We start from the raw sequence: 19,787 nt of genomic DNA, 5'->3' as shown, positions 1-19,787 counted from the left end.
TTAAACAGTGGGATCCTATCACGAGCCAGCGATCCTTGTTATGCGTCTGACTTAAAAAAATTGGATAGTGGGCATCATGGTAAAGGTTTCTTCAGTGAGCATTTCGTTTCGGAGCTAGTCAGTCTTCGAGATTCTGAATAAAATATTCCAGTCTTTGTAAAGACCCTTTAACACAAAACAAATTCCTTTTCTTTGACAACTATCATTTTGGTTTTCATCAGAATCTGATCAGAGAAATGCTTTTGGAGAAGTAGTTTTGGCTTTGGGAAACTTGGTATCTTTATTCATCAAATAAAAATGGGATAATTGTTTTTCTGCTCTTTCCATTTGTTCTATTTTAGTTTCACGGATCATATTCAAGTTTGGGATTTTTTTTTTTTCTTTCCTCCTCTCCCCTTCTACGTTTTCCTCTAAGAAAATGTATTTCTGTTTGTCAAATTTAATTTTCTTTTTCTGTGTGATCCTTTTCAGGATATTGCTTGGCTTTCTGCAGAGAATACAAATCCTAGATGATTGCTCTTTATAGTAAAGTTCAAGGAACAAATTTACCTTTAAGTTATGGTTAATTTCTCTCTCTCAGGCTCATGAAGGCCTGGAGCAGAGGACAAAGGAAAAGCAGCATACAGGTCACTGTGGGGGTGGAAGGAGCTGGGAGAGGCCATGGAGGGCATGCCCCTGCTTGTATGCAGTGTCCAGAGTCAACCAGACAGGAGAGGTGAGCCGAGAGCCCATGTTTATGAAGTGACCCTCGAGTGGCCGAGGATTGTGCTGGGCCTGCCGCCTGCTTGTTTCCGTGCGGCTCTCTGGGCGCTGGATACTGAACGTCAGGGAGCTGGCAGGCAAGGTGCTAAGATTAGGAAATTATTCTTTGGATTAAATCACTACAGTGGAACTGAATATATTCCAAGTTTTTAAAAGGATAGTGATGTATTTTCTTCCAAAATGCACCTTACTTCCTTTTTGTGCTGCCAGCATCTGTCAGCTGAAGGTTTTGTGAGACAGTGTGTTTCCTGGGGCCTTTGTACCACAGGACCGCGCTTTGTAACACAGGACCGCACTTTGTAACACAGGACTGCGCCGGGTGGCGTAACCGGCACAGGTGTACCGTCTCCCAGTCCTGGAGGCCGGTTGTCCGAGATCAAGGTGTCAGCAGGGCTGTGAGGGAGGAGCTGTTCGCTGTGTTCCCTGTGTCTCCCCAGCTTCTGCCAGTTTCCCGACAGTCTTGGTGGTGCTGAGGTGGCAGGTGCGACACTCTGATTTCTGCCTTCCCCTTCACCTGCAGCCTCCCTGCGTGTTTTTGCTGCTTCCTTGTTATCTAAGGACACCAGTCGTTTTGGTTTCTCGCCCACTGTAATGAACTCATTTTTACCTGATCGTCTGACAGAGACCTTATTTCCAAATAAGGTCACATTCACAGGTAGAGTGAAGACTTCAACGTCTGTTTTGAGGGACACAGTTTAACCTGGGACAGATTGGAAAAGGCAGTCACATTGATAAGGTTCTCATTTCTGAGACCAGTGAGCCCTCCAGCCCAGCCTCCACTCAGCAGGCATCCACTGTAACTTGTCGCAGGTGACCGGCCACCTGGCCCTGGGCCAGTGGAAGAGCATGTGGCTGTGGGTACTGTCTTCCTGTTGCTCCTGGAGCCTCTGGCTGTGGGGCTGAGTCTGCCCCTGTGGTGCCTGCAACATGTTACACACAAGACACCTGCTGGTTCTTTCTCCAGAAGGCCAAATGTGCATGTGGATGCTGTCCATCAGGACATGATGGGTCACATCTGGATTTTGGCTTTCTTGCCATTCAGTACTCAGAGCGCAGGCCACTGTCCTCCTGACATAAGGGAATGTCCTGTCCATCATCGGGCAGCTCCTTGTAACCTGGGCCGATCCTAGGACCTTGGTGATGTGGTCCTCACCTGTCCATCCTGGAAGAAACTCCACCTTCTTCTAATTCATGTCCTAGCCTTGCTGCTGATGATTTCTCAGGGCACAGTGAGTGCACCTCTCCACACGCTGCTCTGCCTCCTCCCTCCTGCATCGTGACTCCTCCTCCTCCCTCTGACTAACCATGAGCCCTCCTTGAAGACTCAACCTAAGCACACCTGTCTGGGCAGAAGCTCCTTCCTGCCTGCCTCCCACCCCCTTTGCTCTCCGTGGTACTTTCCCCTTGTGGCATTGTCCCTGGACTTGAGTGTGTTTGTGTTCCTTCTGTTGTTCTGCTGGGGACACTGTACGGTACTCTGACTTGGTTGCCATTTTCCTGTGCCGGACTGTGTGCTCCCTGAGTTTTGGGGCTGTGTCCTACCCATACCTGCCTGTCTCTTGGGTTGGTTGATTCCATGGAGACCACTCGTGAGCCCTACCTGGGAGAAGTTAATCAGCCCATTGCTGCTACTAACCGTGGACCCTCCTGCTCTTAGCCTCCCCCCTCTTGCTCATTCCCCTCAGAGCATCCAGGCCTGCATTCTCTTATTACTGCCCCTCCTCCCCTGCAAGAAACCTGTGCAGGATATCCTCTCTCCTTCCTGCTAAAGTCTCTGTCCTGCAACATGGTTTGGCCCTGCTTGTCTTAGGGGTCTTCCCATTTGTGAGCTCAGGGAGGGCAGAAATTGGGTCTCATCTCTTTCTGTATTTTGCTCTGTCTGCTGCAGTCTCTGGCACATAGTGTGTGGGCTCCGTGGGTTGAAGGAATAATGTATGCAAATAATCTCGGGGAGGAAAACGATAGGTTTTCATTTTGCTTAGGAAGGCAATTAAAAAATTATAACATTAAAAAATGTTAACAATTATAAATTATTAAATTATTAAATTAAATTATTAAATTATTAAATTAAAAAATTATAACATTAAAAAAAAAGAAAAGACTCCCTACCTTTTATCCCCATGGCTCACCCCTTTCTTCTCCCTCTTCCCATTGAAAACCCTTTTACTGTGTTTGAAGTGGATTTTTTTGCTCGCCTATGTTCTTGTACTGTTTGGCATGCATGTGTTTTTCATGTATATAAATGTGGGTGTAGTTCTCACTCTGTTTCTTACTTTTTTATTCAGTGCTGTATTTCTAAGATGCACTCCTGTTTATTTTTAGTGTATGTTTAGTTCACGGCTCCTGCTGTGTGCACACTCCCCGTGTTTCACTGACAGCGTTCCCGGTTCTGGGCACTCAGATCTCCATGTGCACCCCCCTATGTCACGCTGCCTTGGGCATGCTGCAGCTGTCCTGCCGTGCACGGATGGGCGTGCACACGTCTTTCCCATGGGTGCATTCCCAGGATGGGGGTTGCTGGTTGCAGGCTGTGGGGACAGATACTTCGGATAAGTGGGGATGGCTGCCCCCATGCGATTGCTGCAGGCTCCACTCTTCCCCAGCCCTGGGTGCTGTCCATATTCTGCAGCGTTACAATTTTTACCACTCAAGTTTGTGCAGTAAAATTGTATCTCATTTTAAGTTTGAGCAATCTCTTCATACGTGGGTAAGTCCTTGGGCTCTTTCTATACACTTTTGATAAGTGTGGCTCTTTTTTACTTGGTTTCTGTCTTTTACTTGTCACAGTCTTTTCTTTCCTTATATGTTCTAGGACATTCATCCCTTGTCAGTTTCAGAAATGAAATGGCATGTTAATAAGATGTGAGAAGGTTATAATGACGGTGTGGAAGACCATCCTTAAAATTGAGTCAGTACAGCCTTTATTTGGCTCTAGATGTAGGCCAGGACTGCGTAGACCTCCCGTCTTTCTCTGTTTCACTGCCTGTGAACGCTGCCCTAGATGGGCACAGATTCGGGCCCGGCGCAGAAACCAGTGAAGTAGATAGCATGGCTCTCCGGAGATAATGTCCGCATGTGCAACTGAAATCTAGACGGTCCGCATCTGCGGTGCCCCTGCTCCATCTGCTGAGCCCCTTCGTCAAGAAAGCCAAGTGCTCACCACTCGGTCTTAGCAAATCCTCTGCAAGGATCCTGGGAATGTCCGACTCCTGTTCTGAATGCTTGGAGAGCATCTGTTAATAATCCCTTGAGGACTTTGCTCATTTCCACCCCATCCCTTTCTGGTCTGTGATCGTCCTCCTCACCTCTGGTTGGTAACATGATTGCTGTTTAAGAGGGTGCTGTCCTTGGGGCAATATTCTGAGCTCACGCAGACATCTCTGGCTTCTGAGCTTTGACTTTCTGATACTGTGTAAGAGCCTAATATTTGCTTATTCTCTGGGAATTTACCCAACCTGCACTCTCTGAGCGCTCCTGTAATTCTCTGACCGGGTCCTTTTGTTCCTGTGGGCAGAGTTAGAATTTGTCTGAGCTTTGGATTCACTTCCCGTGAGCAAGGTGGCCAGAGCAACTTGAGGGTGTTTGGGGTAAGGAAGCATCCCCGGAGGTCTCGTGGGAGGTGGGGCTGTGGGGCTGTGGGTCTGTCGGGTGGCTGGTGGCGGGCTGTGCACCCCCAGGGTATCTGCAGGGACAGTTTCTGCCCTAGGCTTGAGGGGAGGTGCCAGGGGTGTGGTCAGAGCTGCTCTGCCATCCACTGGCCCCTTCTAGTAAGCACTTACGTCATGCTAACAGTTGTAGCATGCCCATCATCAGCTTCCCCCCCTCTTGGAGGCAGCAGGATCTTGAGTCTAGGCCAACCCCCCGGGGCTAGGTGGGCCCATGTTCCTGGGCTTCCTGTGGGGGGCTGAGTCTTTGCCACAGACACACTTTGTGAGATCACGACTGCTCCAGGGCACAGCCTGTCCGGATGGAGGAGGGAGGAAGTTAGCGCTCAATAGGTCCTCTGTTGTGGGCAGTTCTTGATGAACTGGGGACGTTGGTACGTGCACTTGGCAGTGACCCCTATCCAAATCAGTTCGAGAGAGAGATAGGGAAATGTATACCCAAGGAGCCCTCTCCGGGTTGAGTGGTCAGAAGGACGATGTTTCGTCATGGGACGGTGCTGCCTAACTTCAAATTGACAGCTTCAGGGCTTCCAGCGGCAGATGGAAGTGAAAGCGCTGGCAGTGTGTTTGGGAAGGTCACTAGCCAGGCTGATTTGAGATGCACTCTCTGGAACCTTCTCGTATATTTCCACAGTGTTAGGATTATTGGATTCTGGTGACAGACTGACTTCCCTGGTTCTGCAAAGCAATGAATTCTGCAGGACAGCACAGTATTGTGAGGCCTGGTGATGTCTCCTCCTTCTAACTGTTGCAACTTTCTGTTTGTTTAGGGTGGTACAGAGGTTACACCTTAAGAAAAAAGTCTAAGAAGGTAAGTCCTTTTCTCTGAACCCCAGTGCATTTCCATTCATTCATCACACTGTGAGAGGAAATCAATCCCATCCCATTTTGGTCTGCGGGTTTTCCTTATATATCTCTTTCTCTGAACTTAAACGATGTGTGGGCTGACACGTGGGCTACCCTGAGTTGTTTTCTTTTGAACACTGTGTGTACTCAGAAACAGCAGCTCTGCTTCCGTGATGGCGTTGCTGGGCTGTGGCGCAGTGCTGACCTGTCATCACGAAAGGCGCAATCCTCTTTTCCTGGTAGAATGTCACTCCTATTTAAGCCGGGAGGTGGGAGAGAAGGACCCGGGTATAATGACTTCAGAAAAAAAATGCTGCTTATGATTTTCAGTCTTACATTATCCTCGATGACAGCAGGTTTGCAAAAGCTCATGAGTGCTTGTTTTCCTCTTGCATAGAACTATTTTTAAACTGCCTAAGTCGCTTGTAAAAGAAAGGTTCTGCTTTCCAGGGCCGTTTGCGTGCATGGCTCTTTGAACTTCTGAAGCCGGACTGCAATTACGCGTCCGTCCGTGTGCTGGACACTCCCTGACACAGTTCTGTTGTGGCTTTTCTGTTCTTAGCTTCACAAAACCTAATTACGGCCCTCCGGTTTTATTCTGTGATTTTGAAATAATGTCCATTCTAAGCTGTGATTAGGCTCTGTCCACATGAACTCACACACTTTAATATCTACCTATGCTTGACAGATGGTTCGTTTTACTTCTGCTTCTTAACGCTGCTCTCATGATCTCCTTGTTGCACTGGGCTCCTCACGTGGTCCCGAGCCTGTAACTTCAGGCTTCCAACGTCAGGCAGCTCCCGCACAGGACCTGCCTGCCCTACTTGCCCCAGAAACACTGCAGCCGGGCCCTGCTGGACAGGTGGGAGCTGTTCGTCCTTTGTAGCCTTCACTTGCGAAGGGGCCAGCTTGAGCTGCGTGGTTTCTTCTGAAATCCTTGTTGGAAGACGAGGCAGCTCTTCAGCCTTTAAAGACACTATGATGTTGTAGTGGGTGCCGCTGGGCAGTGCAGAGAAGGGACTTGGCCCCCAGTCATCCAGACTCCCAGGTGTTCTGGAACCATCCCTTGTCTAGCTATTCACAGAGATGTAGTTTGTCTGGACTGGTTTTGAACGACCCCGGCTGGAGGGATTGCTCATTTCAGGCCTCCACATATGTCCCCTCCTCCTGTGGCTTCATGGTGCCCGGCAGCAGGTTTGCTGAGAGGGAGGGTGTCTTTGCTTGTGGGCACGGGTGACGCTGGCTTGTTTGTCCTCTTCCCGCCTCCATCCGAGTGCACACGTTGACATCCCATGTGCTCTTGGAGGCATCCTGGGATTGGGGACTGTGCTGAACAGTTGGGACCTGGTGGAGCTCCCAGCCTTGGGGCCCTTTGGTCCGCTTTCTTGCTCAGCCACTGTCTTTCTGCTTGACTGCTCTCTGTGATAATTCTTTATGTGAAATTCCGGCTTTCCTCGTAGGCAGGAGGAGCGAGAATCCATGGTGCTCGTGCCCCTCCCAAACATGATTAGTAGCTGTGGTTTCTGGTCCTCCTGTGTAAATCCTTTGGGGCCAGATGCCAGGGAAACCCAGTCGGAGGCTCCTGTTCACACAACAGGTGCCTGGAAACCGCCAGTGCCGCTGAGTAGATTTCTGCCGCAAGCACTAAATCTCACATGGGAGACCGTATCCGCTGTGCTGTGCAGCCCTGGGTCCCAGTGCCTGTTGCCCCACTGCCTGCTTTCAGGGGCTCGTTTCTGCCTCACCCCAGCGAGGGGGCTGTTTTGTTTGCTCAGGAAGCAGGACAGCCAGTCTTGGTAAAGCTCCTAGCACTTGACGGACTGCACCTGACGCTGACCTTGCCCTGGAGAAACTCTCCCTGGCGCACCGTGCTGCTAGGCCAGGGAGTGCTGCACTTGGGGGCTGCGGGGTGCTGTGTTTACGGAAACTGGTGTCTGGGAGTCATGCAGATTGGGTGGAATTCACCCACTTTCTGTATTTTCTCAGATGGCCCCTCTTTTGGGAGATTGATGAGAATCTGTGGGTCAGGTAAATAGTCCTACATGCGTACGTGATGATAAATGGTGGAAATCAACTTTCCATGGCCATTTTAGCTTTTTTTGAAAGAAGGAACTGTCAAAGCCCATCATCAGAAATTGTTTTTAGGCAACTGCTGGCTTTTGATCTGCCTGGGTCAAGGGCAGCTGGGGACCTGAGGTGCATCCTGTGGGGAAGACACAGGACAGCCCTGTGCGCTTTTTTCCTGGCACACAGATCGCTTCTGTTTTCTTCCGGGACATCGGTAGTCTCCGTGAAACACAAGCAGGCTGAGTTTATACTTCCTGTTTGCCCCACTGTGTTGTGTGTTGTTGTGTGTGAGACTTACGACGAGGCTTGCAGGATTAATAGCAATCCAGCCATCCCTACCCTCACTTTGTCAGGGTGGTTTTTGATTTCGGTTGGTATTCAAATTGATAATGAAATTACTGTTTTTTTTTCCCCCCAAGGGTATATTTCCTGCTTCATATATTCATCTTAAAGAAGCCATAGTTGAAGGAAAAGGGTGAGTCTGGTCTTAATGTTTAAATGAAGAAACACAGCGATTGTATTTGGCTTTGCTGCTCGTCCCTATGGCAGGGCCTGTTAGGGGTTGGATGTGGGCGTGAGTGACTGCGATGGGACAGGAGTTCCGGGCAGAGAAAGGGGGTTGGGATGGAGACATGTGCACAGCATGGTTTTGGACCTTTGAAAAGTCTGAAGTCAGCACTGGACCTGCAGCTGTGCTCATTAGACCCGATGTCGATTTCGGGTAGCATTGGCCCAGTGCTCTGTGCTCTGTGAGCGGTCCCGTTGGGTAGAGGCTCCAGCCCCCCACTCTGAGTTTGTTTTTCTGGAAAACTTTGAACGCTATGACACAAATGGGGTTTAGGGTGAAGCAACAGTTGGTAAATTGGGACGTGTGTGAATTTACATTTTGTCTAATTGTGATGTATGTTTCTTAGAGGTCATAAAACTGATGTATAAGATCATTAAAAGGACTTTTATAGAACGAGAACCCATTAGGCAGGAATGGCAAATGAATAGCCAGGTGTGAACTTGGAAGAAGGAGCATTAAAATGTTTTCCTTTTTTGTCTCTTCTACATCTTCACCCTCAGTTAAATATGCAAATTATAAAATTACTAATCATATGATTACTGCATAATGACATCTCTTTGGCTGATTACAAAATTGCCTTTCCAAGCACTGTACTTTTAACATATGAAAAGGACTAGCTCGGGTTCTGAAGTTGCATGATGCATAATTAAAATGAAGAAAATAACTTAGAGGCATAGATGGGGATGACCTGTAATATGATAATTTTTTATATAGATAAAAAGTTTTGTGTGCAGAGTTTTAAAGGGAAGGAAAAAAAAGGAAAGTTTTGACTCTTGTTGTAGAAATAATGGAATGAAGTATGCATTGAATGCATTTTACATCTGTCTGTATCAGAATCAATATAGAAGTCAGACTGTGATTAATTTTTGTAAAAAAGCACTGCGTATACAAAAGAATATATGGAGAATGTAATTATGAAGCATAATAGTAAAGTGAACGCGAGATTATTTTCATTCTCAGTGAGTGGTGTCACACCCACACAGACAGACACTTTGGCTCCCGTTCTTGGGGCTCGTGGGAGATGCCCCAGGGTGAGCGTGTGAATGGTGCACCAAAGACAGAAGCAGTTAAGAAACGGTTTCTCTGCCGATGTGTTGGGGCTCCGCATGTTTGCTCCCCACACTGCTTCTCTGGTCCTGCCTCCCCACTGCTGTTCGCACCCACACCCAGCTGCCTTCTGTCTCCCTCCTTGCAAAGACCTCCTGCCTTCAGACCTGACAGGTGGTCTCACGGCTCCTCCTTTCCTCCAGCGATCTGCAGACATTGACCTCCCCTCCCCACAGTCCTTCCTTCTTTCCAGGGCAGGCCAGTCTGTCATCCCACCCCCACCTGCCTCCTTGCCCTCCAGGGTCATTACCCTGTCTCTCTTTCAGGGTTTGCTGTTTCTGTGCCCCCTTCACTCTGAGACATTCCACCTCATTGCTGTGTGCCAGCTGCCACCGATTCTCTGCCTTTTCCCCGTGACCAAGGCAGTTCCCTTTTCTCTGCTCTTCCATGCTCCCATGGCTACCAGTGCCTCCTAATTTCCGGGCTTCCAGTGTCTTCTCAGGGCTGCTGTTCTGGCGCATACTGGTGGCTGTCCCCTTCACTGAAGCCCCTTGTCTATTCCGTTGCTTTCGTACCCTGTTTCTCTTGCTTCCTAGCCTATTTCCCCCCCTGCCCACTACTCCCAGGGGGCTCTCCTTGCCCTTCTCCTGGCCCTGTGTTGCCCCTCTGTTTGACATGGCCCGTGTTGTTGTGTTTCCTCTCTGTGGGTGATGTTCGGATGGGGGCCACCAGCCCTGACTTGTCCCTTCATGTCTAGCTTGATCATTTAGAGCTACCGCCATTGGCTGAGTGTCTGCCGGGTCCTGCCCATTCTTCCATGCCCTGCATGATGTTCTTTCCGTAGGTCTTATCGACAACCCTATGAGGCAGCCGCTGTTGGCTTTGTACGTTGCTGACCCCTTGCAGGTAATGAGGTGGTTACAGAGATGATAATACAAGGAAGCCTGATCAGACACATTAGAGCCAGTCAGCGTGTTCGTTCCAGGGACAGATCAGGCCTATGAAGAGGGAGGAAGTGAGAACGATGCAGAACCGAGACCAGGACACAGCATGAGCAGTGAGGCCCTCTGTATGTGGTAGGAGCAGGGGCGTCTAGTTGAGCTCCGAGTTTCTGATAGCCAATGGAAGAGCCCAGTGGACTCAGCATGAAACTCAGGATCTGGAGGATGGAAGCATCCCAGTTGTTGACACATGTGCTGATCCTGAGAGAAGAGAAATCCCCCCCCCAGAGGCTTTCTAAGGATGGTCTTGCTGAGTGTAATGGAACCATATTTTCATCAGCATCCTTACTGGGAACCTTGGTGACAGACTTGGCAGGGCTGCTATAACAACCACATTCTGTAATAGTCACTGATGATGTCCCGTCAGAGGGGAATTCCTAAAAGCCGTTTTGTGGGGGGTGGTCCCATACGCACCTGTGCCTCGGACATCTGGCCCCTGCTGTTCCAGGTGGTGCATGTGGCCAGACCTGTCTACGGAGACTGGTGTTCTCTCAGGGACTCCAGTGTCTCTTCCTTTGGGAGTCCCTACCCTCAGTGGGTCATCGCAGGCCGAAACCCCAATGTGAGCCCAAGTATGAGTGCCGCTCACTGATCTCGGCTCCAGCCAGTTCAAGATACGTGGGTGGGACCTATCTCAGAATCCCTGCACATTCCATGCTGGTTGGAGTCTTGTCTGTTCAGGGCATCTGGGGCCAGGTGGCCCAATTTCACGAGCCTCCCTTCAATCTTTTCCTCAATTCTAAGTATTCTAAGTCCTCCCTCACAGAGCCTGATACAGAGCATGTGACTGGAAAACAATGGCTGATATGATTTAAAAAAAAAAAAAGCACAAATAGATAGCAAGTTAAGAATAAGTCAGGGGTTAACCTTTCGGGGTGCAGGGAAAAGGGAAGGGATAATCCGAGTGTTGGGATCAGATAGAGTACTTCTGGACATGTGAGAGATGTAGCCTCATCAGTGTTTCGCCAAGGAGAACTGCTTCATGTATTATCATATAATGAGTTTTATGCATGATGGAAATGTAAAAATCATTTTAACCCAAACCTGCATTTTAACGCCACACAGGTTGGTTATAATTGATGGCATCTATAAGATAGATGGGTACACGTATTATGAATGTATGTACTCTCAGACCTTGACGTTCTGAAGACTTCTAATGGGATATTATTTGCCTCCTTCATCTTACCTTGACATATGAGGTAGACGCCTTTACATGTAGGGTCATGTATGAACACACTCAGGCTCTGTACAAATATTACCTGTCGTTCTTAGAGGTGTGTGTGTTCCTATGTGTGGACACAGTCTATTTGTATATTTTCTCTCCGTTTGCTTAAATATTTAATTCTGTAGACTGGATTTGGAATTTGCAACTTGCAGACTTTAATGAAGCCATGAACGTGGCTGTCCTTTCCTCTTTTCCCCTAGGCAACATGAAACGGTCATCCCGGGTGACCTCCCGCTCGTACAGGAAGTCACCACGACTCTCCGGGAGTGGTCCACCATCTGGAGGCAGCTCTATGTGGTGAGAGAACTGGATGTTGAATCTAAGCTTAAAAACAGATAATGGTCTTTTTGGATCTTGCTGTACCAATGGGATTTTTTCCCCCCTTTCCTTGGGAACCTCAAAAGCAGAACTTTGGGTACTGAGTCATGCTCAGGGCAGAGAAAACCACATGGCCCATTACTCTGGCCTCCCTGGGGGGCTGTTGTCCTCTTGGACCTGCTTTGTGTTGGGGTGCGGCCGTGCTCACTGTGACAAAGCATTGGTGACAAAGCACTGAGACAGGCTGCTGGAGCGCTTGGGAAGACAGCTTAGGCAGGCTGCATTGATGTAACCCCAACGTTTGTATTTTGATCATGGAAACTAAAATCTGCTTTTAAGCTGTAATGGGTGCTTATTTATGGATGCAGTAGATGGTTTTTTTGGGAGGAAGAAAAAAAAAAACCGTGTTTTTTTTTTTTTTTTTTTTTTTTTTTTTTTTTGGTGCCATTGTCTGTCTCTTATCATTTGAGTAAAACTACATAGTCTTCTAGACCAATGTGTGCCTGTTACTGAGGTGGGGAAGTCGTTTGCATTCTGGCTCTGGGTACAACTGTCCAGTTCTCCCAATCACGGAAGAAGCCTTATTAGGGCAGGGAGGTTGAGACTCCTGACATCTTCCATTTCCTATTCCCTCGGGGCATTTCTTTGCACATAAATTCATATTTGCAGAAGATTACCTTTTGTTAAGCCTGTATTTCTATTCAGAGTGTTGATTTCTCATATGCTAATGTTGTCAGCACAAAGCAAGGGCTCTGGAGAGAAGTCAGTGCATCGATTTCTTGGGAACACAGAAAACTTGCAAAAGTCCCACAGCTGCTCTCTGGGCAGGCTTGTTGTTTTTGATTATACAGTGGTTTCTTGTAAATGCACAGTAATAAGCAGTTGCAGTAATTGGTCATCAAATGTTCTCAAAAACCGAAAAGCGTGAAGTTAGCCATGAATGTTTTGTGTAAATCTGAGCAATTTTGTAGTCGGTCTTTCATGTTCAACTTAGCAATTTTTAAACAAAAATATGGCAGCAAAACAAACAGGACTGATGCTGACTGATCCGTTAGTGGGCACGGCTTTAGCCTTCCTGCCCGGGATAGGCATGCCCGGCCATCACCTTGGCTTCCTTTTTAGAAATGTAGGTTTGCCTCTCATGGACTTACACTGTTGGATTTGTACAAGGCTAGAAGAAATTCCTTACAGTATTTTTTGTATGAATTGGTTTTTTGCTGTGCTCTGTGGTTGTAGACAAGTTAGAATATTACAGAGTTTAGATATTTAGTTAGGCTTTAGAAAAATGAATTAGTAAGAGGAAATAAACCTGGTTGTGGAATAAACCATTAATTTTGACCGTTTGGTTGTTATTTAAGAAATTAACATTAGGATGATGCTATAATGAGGAGCCTGTGGGATGCAGGAGAGTCTCTTGGGGTGTTCTCTGACAGGTTGGTGGTGGGGGTCTTAGAAATTGCTAGAAAGAAGGTCATGTACTAGGAATAGTGGGATAAGAGGTTCAGATACGTAGAGCAGAATTTATTTTAAAAAGGAGCAGTGGCCACGTTTTAATATTTATAGGGACCATGTTTAGAATTTTATCAAATTAAGTGTCTCCTTGATCACTTTTCATGGAGGAAACCACCCGCTTCTTTTAGGAGGTAAGGGGCAATCCCTAATTTCCTTGATGAATTGTACTCTTGGCCGTTGCAAAACTGTTGTTTTTTTGGGGGGGGTATTATCAACCTCCTCAAAATATGTAGACAGTGATAAAAATGTGAATTTATTTGTGTTTTCCTTTTGATGTCAATGCACCAAGAGCTGGTAGATTGAGATTTTACTCCTGGCAGAACCNNTCTGTCTGCCCTGAATGAAGCACGGCGCGTGTGGTCCCCGTGTGATGCTGTTCCCTGCAGCTCGGCTGACAACAGGCCCAGGTGGTCGGTTGCCTGGTGTGCTGAGAATGGCACAGGGCCCAGTCTTCAAAATATCGAAGACTCCATGGCAGGATCTTTAGGCTCAAGCTGACTCTGGGAAGTTCGGGGTGGCCCATCTATGGGCCACGTCCGAGAAGTTCACGGGCTGGGTTTGCGGCTCCACATCCAGATCCTGCTCTGGTTAACCTCTCGATTCAGCGGTACATACTCTGGAAGTTGGATGGAATATTGGAGATGGTGCATTACCTCTTAGCCTTTTGATCTTTTAGTGCCTGATAGGAAGCCGACTCCATATCACGTGTCCCTGTTTCATGCTGGAAAGATCTTGTGACATTGATTGACTCCCATCATAGAAAGCATGTACTACATGTGTATTTGAAAAACAATCCACAGGGCTTTTTTTGTACCTAAAGCTTTACACATGGCTTCTCTCCCCTCTGTGTAGCAAGACAATAGGGAGATGTTTCGAAGTGTCCGGCACATGATCTACGACCTCATTGAGTGGCGGTCACAGATTCTCTCCGGAACTTTGCCGCAGGACGAGCTCAAAGAACTGAAGAAGAAGGTCACTGCCAAAATTGATTATGGAAACAGGTTTGTTTATTGGAAAGATGATTTCATGCTTAAATTATCCAATATAATAATTGTAAGCCTTGAGGAGGCTAAAATCAGATTTTTTCATAAAAAATGTTTTAACATCAAAATAAGGGCATAGTTTTCATTTTTAAGTTATTTTCTATTGGATTCTAAAAATCAGGAGTTTTCAGTCATTGTCAAAACCTGTTCTTGTCTCCGAGAAGCTGGGGCCGGGGTGGCCTGTCATTTTCACTCTTCATAGGTGACACTGCTCTGATTCTCTCACGACAAGGGGCTTTATTTGCGGCTCATAGTATTTGACTTCCGGTCCAGACCTGGGGGTACTTTGTGCAGCAGCAAGCACCAGGATGCCTTGTGGAACCCTAAGTTGTAAGAGTTGGAAGGGACATCAAAGGTCACCTTGAAACTTATCACCAGACCAGGGGCACCAGGTTTGGCAGACCAAAATACAGCCCGCTAAATCGGAATCTCAGATAAACAACAGATAATTTTGCCTTGTGTAAGGATGTCTTTTGCAAACGTTCCCATCTACAGCGAGCCTGCACTCAGCTCTGCTTGAACGCCTTCAGCAGCGGTGCGCTCCCTGCCCACAGCGCGGTGCGTTTCGGCGTTCACAAGCCCGCCTGATGCCGAGCGGGAGCAGGCTGCTTCATTCTGATTCTGCCAAGTCTGTGACCTGAGTGAGGCCACGTCCTTTCCCACGGGATAGCTATTTCGTTGTTCCTATAATGTCAGAGCTGCAGGAAGCCTTTAAAAATGATCTGGTCACATGATTCCCAGATGCTGGTTTATATCAGAAGCACTTGGACAGCTTTCAAAATATAGAATTGTGGGGCCCACTCCTTAAGATTCTGATTTCCAAGATGTGGAATGCTGGCTGGAAACGGCAGTTTTTAAAAATAGGGTTAGACCATGCTGGACAGCAGATTGGGGAACTTCTGGGAGAGTCCGAACCTCTCATTTTACACATTAGGATGGTATGCTCAGAGAATGGGAGAGGTTTGCCCCCAGCCGTTCAGCTGAAAGGTGCCTTGGGTAAACTAAAGAACCTTCCTGTAAAATCAGAATTATAACATAATTTTGTTTTCTAGTACTTCATCCTTCCAAGTGTGAAAAGTTTATAAAAACGACATTATTAGTTAGATGTAGTATCTGGACTAAGAAGGCTACAGAAGAAGGTGTCTCCCTCTCTCCCCTCTCAAAAGTCAGAGACTTCTGTGTGTAGGATATTAGATATTGTTGCAGGGAAACCCATTTCATGAGGACCTGTCTAAAAAAAAAAACCAAATTTTGGAGCTTTGATTCTGTTTTCTATTGGAGTATTGTATTTTATACTTACGTTCAGAAGCCACCTGCTTAATTCGGCTGTGGGAAGCAACCAAAGTACATTATGTCATGGAACAATCTAGTTAAGAAAGGAAGTGTTTCAAAACATAATTTACTGCTTTGATCGGAAATACAGTCTTTAACAGGACAGTTTTTTGCCCTCTTGCTTTGCTGAGATCTGCCTTCATAGTGGAAGCTCACTGTGGATTCAGAGGCACGTGAGCACTGGTTGCTGAGAAAAATGCAGAATGGTTGGCGCGAAGACCCCTGACAGGCCCCTTCTTGTACCATTTTCCATGTGGCATTCTGGAAAGACCATGGACTCTGCCATGAGAGGGTTCTGGTTCAGAATCCAGGCTCTGGGTTCTTCTAGATGTTTCTCTGAGCTTAGCTTTCTTCTTTTGTGAAATGGATGTGATCACCTGTCCTGGCAGGAGTGAGGGGAGGAGCACATGGCTGGATGTATGCAGCAGGCTGGTACATAGCCTGGGCCTCTGCTCCTCAGGAAGCCTGATTCTATGTGGCCTGCAGGACCTCTGGCCTCTCCTCCTAAAGCCAGGTGCCTTGTAGATCATCTTACACCAGCACTGGCTCTGCCTATGCGAGAAAGGATTCTCTCCCCACCTCATTAGCATTGACTCCACCCACACCAGCACTGACCCCGCCCACATCAGCACTGACTCCTCCCTGGAGCAGGTTCAGGGTTTGGATGAGTGGTAATATTTGGGAGAGGGGCTTTACCTCATTAGTGAAACATGTTACAGAGACAACTGATGAGAGCCTGAAAGCCTTTTTTTTTTTTTTTAAACGTCTTTCTGTTCCTCTTGAGGCACCCCACAATCATTGCAACTACCGAGGCTGTTTTCATGCAGGGTGAAAAGCCTCTGACTATTTGTTTAAAAGCCTGTTTACCCTCATATTGCTGACAGGCCCAGTTGGTTCTGCTTCATCATCAGTGGATTTGCTCAATAGATAGTCACAGGGAAAAACAAGGTCTTTGTGACTGCCTTCCAAATGGTGCAGCGGCCCAGCATATCTCTCAGAGTGATCCTGCTTGACACGGTATCAGACTCCTATCCAGTGTTCAGGTGTGTGACCTTCAGAGAAGAGAGGTCAGAGATGAGTTTGTCTGGTTGGAGTCTTTATTACCAAGTCAACTTTCCTCTTAACACTCTTTAAAGGCATTATTTCATTGAAATTTATCTTTCTTTCAACAGACTCTTTACATTGCTGTATGGTTCAAAAGCAGAAAAACCCGAAAATTTCCTGCTTCTATAGACTTGTTAATCACAGGAAGAAAATCCCAAAGGCAAAGTATAAGGCATCTGTGGTTAAGATCTTCATATCTTATTAAAAAGAAAACCAAAGCACATCACATAGCACAGTTCCTGGTTTCTTTCTTTACGTAATGGTCTTTGTTTATTCTTTAAATAAAAATTGTGCTAAAAATCACTTAACAATTTTGTTGGATTTGGGGAAACAGAATGTTGCCAAAAAGACATTTCCAGATATAGATGGACAGATTTATTGGACAGATGCTGCTCGTGTTTTAACTTGGCTACTACATCTAGCCATCTGGCCAGAAAGTTGCTTAATGTTATTATGGATAACTTCCACATGTTTGGTGTCGAAACACAATAGAATGTCTTTATCAAAGATCTTCTGATGGGCTAATTGGGGGATTAGAACTGATTGTAGGGGCACCTGGGTGGCTCAGTCGTTAAGCGTCTGCCTTCAGCTCAGGGCGTGATCCCAGGGTCCTGGGATCGAGCCCCGCATCGGGTTTCTCCGCTGGAAGCCTGCTTCTTCCTGTCCCACTCCCCCTGCTTGTGTTCCCTTTCTTGTTGGCTGTCTCTCTCTCTCTCTCTGACAAATAAATAAATAATATATATATATATATATATATATATATATATATATATATATATATATATATATATATATATATATATATATATATATATATATATATATATATATATATATATATATATATATATATATATATATATATATATATATATATATATATATATATATATATATATATATATATATATATATATATATACCCCCCCCCAAATATATGTAGCAGGTATGTGCTCTAAACTGTCCATGCTGTTCACATAGTAGTTAGTAACGCACACGTCAAAGCCCTTGGTTTGTGTCCATGAAGTTCTGAATCCTTGTTGTTCTAGAATTCTTGATCTGGACTTGGTGGTAAGAGATGAAGATGGGAACATTTTGGATCCAGAGCTAACTAGCACGATTAGCCTCTTCAGAGCTCATGAAATAGCTTCTAAGCAAGTGGAGGAAAGATTGCAAGAAGAAAAGGTAAGTTCTCTCTGTCATGTGCCATTTACATTTAGACTATCTTTCCTCAGTAACTGCTTTCAACACTAATAAACCGCCAGTAAGGCCCAGAATTTGCACTAGAAAATCCCAAAAAAGCACAACTGAACCATGTATTTCATACAGTGATGAATGGAAAGGAGCCCAGTGTCAAAAACGTGCTGCCGATGACCGGAAAGGATTTCATTCTTTTGTGGGGGAGGGTTGTACAGCACCTGCTTCATCTTAGGGGTCAGGGTCTTAGTGACATTGACTTGTGTTCTCATGTCATGGGGAACAATACTTGATGCTGCATTTCCTCTTTGATAGGAGCCCATGGAGTGACATTCTAAGCTTGATGAGGGCAGAGAACACATGTCTTACTGGTCTTTTTCATCTTCGCTGGTCCTCAATGGGATCTTCTATATAGCCGATATTTAGAAATCAATTGATTGAGTCAGCCATTCATTCAGCAGGTCTTTACTGAGCACCCGCTGTGTGCCACCTACCGAGGACATAATGATAAATAAGAAATGTCCTCGGAGGATTTAGCTTAATGGAGAAACAAAAATTAAGCAATATGCGTGTAAACGCCATTGTGATTGATTGAGTAGACACTTGAGTATCTGAAGACCGGACTCAGTACAAACTCTTATGGGATCGTGACCTTTGCAGAGGGTGTAGTTACTTTCAGTTGGGTCCGTGCGTATGTTGAGAACTTGACCTGGGACAAGGAAGTGACTTGTGGCTTTGCTGGGTGATGCCAGCTGGTTGCACATAGTTTCCTCTTCTGTCGAGAATAAAGAAAGTGAGGGTTAGTGGTGAGTATTGCTAATGTCAGCTTTCTATTTTATTTCTACTTACAGTCCCAAAAGCAGAACATAGATATTAACAGACAAGCAAAGTTTGCCGCCACCCCTTCTCTGGCCTTGTTTGTCAACCTCAAAAACGTGGTTTGTAAAATCGGAGAAGATGCTGAAGTGCTCATGTCTCTTTATGACCCTGTGGAGTCCAAATTCATCAGGTTAGTGACACTTCCCTGCTGCTGCCTTTCCTCTCTGGTTAGCTTTAGGCAAATGGCCCTGGAACCACCACAAATCTTGCTCTCACAGAGAGCAGTGGGTGGTCAGCTGGCCAGTCTTTCCCCAGCAGCTGAACCCAGTGCTGTTTTGGGACCATGTGGTGGCAGGGCTTGGGCTCTGGGCCAGCATCCACTTTCTTCTTTCTTGCGTGCACGTGGGTATGTGAATGTAGAGTTTTTGTCTTGTGCTGTTTCAAGGACCTGGCGACTAAAGATTGAAGTAATTGTTTCCAGGGTTGTCTTCATAGGGTTTTATGTTTCCAGACCCACAAGTAGTAGCACTCTTGTCTTAATCTTGCTTTTTCAAACTTTGTTTATTGTCAGTGTCATTTTTGGACCTTTGGCCTGTTGTTTTTTCTGCAACACGATTGGCTGGAAGGTAGTGTCTAGACCAGTGCCTGCTACATAAAGGCTCTCACTTAATATTTGTTGAACAAAATATTATAAATCTCGTCTCTGCCGTTCCTGTCATTTGTAATGTGGTCTCTTTCCTAGTTCTTGCTTTTGTCTCTCATATAACTTTCTTTTTGTCTGTGTGGAAAAATTATGGTTTAAATTATGTGTGAAGTGTGTATTTGTGTGTGCATTTAAAACCGAAACATCTTTGTTTATATTATTCAAAGTTTTTTTTTAGAGAGAGCGCGTACATGCGTGCGAGGGTGGGGAAGGGCAGAGAGAGAGAGAGAGAGAGAGAGAATCAGACTCTACTCTCTACAGGGAGCCTGATGCGGGGACTTGATATCATGACCTTGTGATCTTGACCTAAGCCAAAACAAGAGTCAGATGTTTAACACACTGAGCCACCCAGGTGCCCCTGTATTATTCAAAAATTGAAAACTTAGTATGTGACAGAAAACAGAACAAATGAATGAATTTCATCCTCATTTCTGATATGGACTTCATTTCTTCCTCTTAGGATTCAATTTGTGTATTTGGCGTATTCGGTTGTTATCGGCTGTGAAATAGACGTGTGGTATTTCTTTTATACTATAAATGAATGAATGGTGAATTTTAGACTCTAGTCAATCTACATA

At 46.0% G+C, this 19,787-nt stretch overlaps 1 protein-coding gene across 1 annotated transcript in view; it reads left to right on the top strand.

Moving 5' to 3' along the window:
* DOCK1 (dedicator of cytokinesis 1) overlaps positions 1-19,787 on the top strand; it is a 495,125-nt gene that overhangs the window by 60,002 nt on the left and 415,336 nt on the right. Inside the window, 6 exon segments of the mRNA XM_040623969.1 lie at positions 5,198-5,238; positions 7,760-7,815; positions 11,382-11,478; positions 13,864-14,012; positions 17,540-17,675; positions 18,539-18,696. Coding sequence (XP_040479903.1) covers positions 5,198-5,238; positions 7,760-7,815; positions 11,382-11,478; positions 13,864-14,012; positions 17,540-17,675; positions 18,539-18,696 — 637 coding nt within the window.

This window comes from Ursus maritimus, unplaced genomic scaffold, assembly GCF_017311325.1.
Source record: "Ursus maritimus isolate PB19 unplaced genomic scaffold, ASM1731132v1 scaffold_7, whole genome shotgun sequence".
Lineage (NCBI taxonomy): Eukaryota > Metazoa > Chordata > Mammalia > Carnivora > Ursidae > Ursus > Ursus maritimus.
This window is presented reverse-complemented; position numbering and strand designations above follow the sequence as displayed.